This window comes from Chaetura pelagica, unplaced genomic scaffold (genome assembly GCF_000747805.2).
Source record: "Chaetura pelagica isolate M959 unplaced genomic scaffold, ChaPel_1.0 scaffold234, whole genome shotgun sequence".
NCBI classification, from domain to species: Eukaryota; Metazoa; Chordata; class Aves; order Apodiformes; family Apodidae; genus Chaetura; species Chaetura pelagica.
In genome coordinates this window covers 1,386,029-1,389,788 of record NW_009952967.1, presented here as the reverse complement: position 1 = coordinate 1,389,788, position 3,760 = coordinate 1,386,029, and the positions used below count along the sequence as shown (strand labels likewise).

The following is a 3,760-nucleotide window of genomic DNA, read 5'->3' as shown; positions in this document are numbered from 1 at the left end:
GTGGCTTTGCAGGGATGAAACGTACCCTCCCCAGTGCTCAGTGGCCATGTCTTCTCCAAGGAGACACATGAGGTCATTGAGCAGCAGTGTGTGGGCCAGCAATTGTCCCTCCAGAGAGTTTGCATTGGGCTGGGGGACCCTCCCCAGCAGTCAGAGGTCTGGAAGCCCCTATGGGGACACCCTCACTCAGGCCACGGGGGTGCCAAGACACTTGGGCTGCAGCTCCGGGTCCGAGGGCTCCACATCGAAGAGGTTGACCAAGCAGGGCCTGGGGGCTGGGAGGGCCAGGGAGCTGTGGGCAGCTGGCAGCAGGTTGTGCTCATGACCCAGCACACCAGACTCTAGCGAGTCAGTCTCTGCCTGCAAGGTGAGGACATTCTTGAGGGAGGTGGCAGCGCGGGCCCCACTGTTGGAGTTCCTCATGGAGAGGGAGATGGCGCTGGGACGCGGCTCCCCCACGCGCCAGCAGCAGGGCAGGTATTTGCCCATGGCCCTCTTGAAGTCCCTCATGAAGAGCGGGTAGATGATGGGGTTCATGGTGCTGTTGCAATACCCCAGCCAGGTGAGCACGTCGAAGAAGCCGGCTGGGACACAACCACACACTGCCTGGCAGGGGGACACAGCAGGCATTAGCACCATCTCCCACCTCAACCTGGATCCCGAGTAGGTATCCCAGACACACCAACATTCTCCTTTCAAAGGAACCCTCCAAAACCCTTTCAAAAGAATTTTTGCCATGTCCTCACTCCTTGGGGACACTGCATCTTCAATCCCACAGGTTTTCCAGCAAGACCTACAGGCATCAGAGCTCCGACCCAGCAAAGAGCTTTTGAAAACCTGAGGTCCAAAACCCCCACAGCTGCTTACCTGAGTCACATTGGTGACAAAGAAGGGGAGCCAAGCCACGAAGAACATGCCCAGGAGAATGCCCAGTGTCAGCCTGGCCTTCAGAGCCTTCTTGCTGTGCTTGTTGGTGAACCTCCTGCCCTCAATGCCAGCCACGGGCTGGCTCGGGGTGCAGGGAACCTGCAGCAGGAGGTGGGGTGGTGAGTGGGCACCTCCCCGCGGGCCAGAGCACAAGGAAAGCGACATTTGGGGCTGTAAATCCTGCAAAAAAAAACTGGCATTATTTCCCTTTGCAGAAGGATGGCACACACTACACTCCCTGAACCCAGGAATCAGGAAGAGTTGAAATCTTCAACATCAAAGAGATTTTATATATTATTTTATTATTTTAATAGGGTTTTTTTTTACTATAAAATAGGGGCTTTATCATTAAGATGCTTCTTTTGTAGAAAAATCCAAATCCGATGTTTTGGTGAGGATGAACCATGCCCTGAAGAGGCAGTTCTAGCTACTGATTAGAACAGCAAATTAATTATATTTTTAAAAGCAGGACATCAAACATTCCAGCCCACAAACCCCTTAACTTGCCCAGGGAAGCTGTGGCTGGCCCATCCCTGGCAGTGTTGAAGGGCAGGTTGGATGGGGCTTGGAGCAACCTGGTCTGGTGGGAGGTGTCCCTGCCCATGCAGGCGGTTGGATCTAGATGATTCAAGTCCCTTCCAACCAAAACCATTCCATGATTCTGTGGCTGAACTAACTCTCTCCTCTACCCACTCTTACAATCCACAATTATTATCTCAGCCGTCTGCCATAATGAAGTGAGGCCTCACAGCCATGCAGCTCCCTGCCCAAAAAGAAATCAGAATTCCAGTTAAACAGATGAAATCCATGGGTTCCTTGGCTGACCCCTCCTTTGCAGCTCACTCTGAGCCCATCTGGGGTTCCCAGGAACCTTCTGGGACACTTTGCTGAAATCCAAGGTTGGAGGCTGGTTTTCAACATCATCCCCCCCACCCCCTGAGCAGGGCAGCACTGGTGAGGTGGCAGGTTTGTTTTTGTCAAGTCCCAAAACCTGGAATCTAGGGTGGGAAATAAGTATTTTATTATATTGTCTGCTTTTAATTTTTTATTCTCATTTTCCTCTCCAAAGTCTGGTGCCTCTTAGCTCATGTGGGAGGGCTGGCTGGGCCAGAGAGTCCTGCCTCCTTTCTTAAAAGAGAGAGAAAACCAAACTAAATCAAGGTATTTAAAGGCAATTAAGTTTTTCTTTTTCCCTGTAGGATATGAGGTCAATAAAGCCCATTAAAGGGAATTAAAGCTAATAGATTTAGTGACAACTACCTTCTCCTGAAGAAGTACAAACAAGTGCAGCCAGGGTTTGGTTCTAAAAACCACACATGCTGGTTTAACCAGCACTGGAGTGAGGAGATATTCTTGCAGTTCCCATTATAGAACAGGTAACAAAAATAGAAGCTGCCTGTTCAAAATAAGGTGCTCTCCAGAATTTGGGATTTTTATTTAAGCTCCTTCTACTCCATCTGTCTCACACCCACCATGGCCAAGATTTATGTGTGGAAAATCAGATAAGATTAAACCCCTCTGGGATGACGTGAGCCAAGAAGGGGGAGAAACTGAATTTATTTGCACTGCTGAGTATTTTTGCCTGGATCTTCATTGATTTCTCTGCTTCTGCTCATGATTCTGTGCTCCTGAGCAGCTGGAAAGCACAGCATGGCTGGGACAAGACATGATGCACCTTGCAGAAGACATCTTGAGGACATCTTGGGGGTGGATGTTGCCCACAATGTCCCTCCCTGTGGTCTGGTTGCCAAAGCCCTTTGCCAACCCCAGGCCATCCTGAAGACAGAAACACCCTGAGGACCCAAACCACGAGGGTCTGCAAGGAGCAACATGGCTGTGGCCACCTTACCTGTGGTGTGGTCTCATCAGAGGTGGTAGTGGTGGCCACGTTGGAGGCAAGGGAAGCCACCTGCACTGCTTGTTTGCGGGCTGCCAGCAGGATGCGGCAGTAGGTGAAGGAGATGGCAGCAGAAGGGAGGAAGAAAGTCAGGCAGGAGGCCACCAAGGCATAGGGCAAGCTGACCAGCAGCCTACACTGCTCCTTGTCCACTCGGGAGGTGACATTTGGGGACTGGACTTCAAACTCCAGCCTGTGCCAACCCATCTTGATGGGTAAGAAGGAGGCCAGAGCAGCCAAGGTCCAGGTGGCCAGGATGAGCCAGAGGGCTCTGCAGGAGGTCATCCTCAGCTTGTACTTGAGGGGGGAGATGATGAGCAGGTAGCGGTCCAGGCTGATGAGGCAGAGGTTGAGGATGGAGGCGCTGCAGCACATGACATCGAAGGAGTACCAGAGGGAGCAGAAGTCACCCCGCAGCACCCAGCGGCCGTACAGCTGGTTGAGCATGGCTGGGGGCATGACCACCAGCCCCACCATCAGGTCGGACATGAAAAGGGAAACCAGGAAGTAGTTGGAAGTGTTGCGGAGGGAGCGCTGGGAGACGATGAGGAGGATGAGGAGGAAGTTCCCCGCCGTGGTCAGCAGGATGATGAAGCAGAGGAAGGCAGCCACCCAGCTGCTCCCCACCAGTGCCGAGTGCTCCCCCAGCAAGCTGGAGTTGGGGGCCCCAGAACCACCCTCCATGAGGAGCTGGGGGGACCTTCTCCAGCCCTGACCTGCACTAGGTGATCATCGCCAGAGGCAGCTCCAGGGGAAGGACCATCCCTCTCCCTGCTCCGTGTCCCTCCCCCTCCCTCCTCCTCTCTCTCTTCCTCCACTCTCCCTCTTCACTGGCAAGCAGGGCAGTGTGACATTCCCAGTAGCCGATCAGCAAGAACAAGGGTACCTCCCTGTTATTCACAGCCAGGAATGTCCTTGTCCCTGCAAATCCCTCTG

General features: G+C 53.1%; 1 protein-coding gene across 1 annotated transcript; it reads right to left on the bottom strand.

Moving 5' to 3' along the window:
- Positions 1-186: 186 nt before the first annotated feature.
- HTR6 (5-hydroxytryptamine (serotonin) receptor 6, G protein-coupled) lies at positions 187-3,508 on the bottom strand. The gene is made up of 3 exons (XM_009995760.1): positions 2,777-3,508; positions 868-1,026; positions 187-606 (listed from the first exon to the last, which is right to left on the bottom strand). The coding sequence occupies exons 1-3, from the start codon at positions 3,506-3,508 to the stop codon at positions 187-189; spliced, it is 1,311 nt and encodes a 436-aa protein (XP_009994062.1).
- Positions 3,509-3,760: the final 252 nt, after the last annotated feature.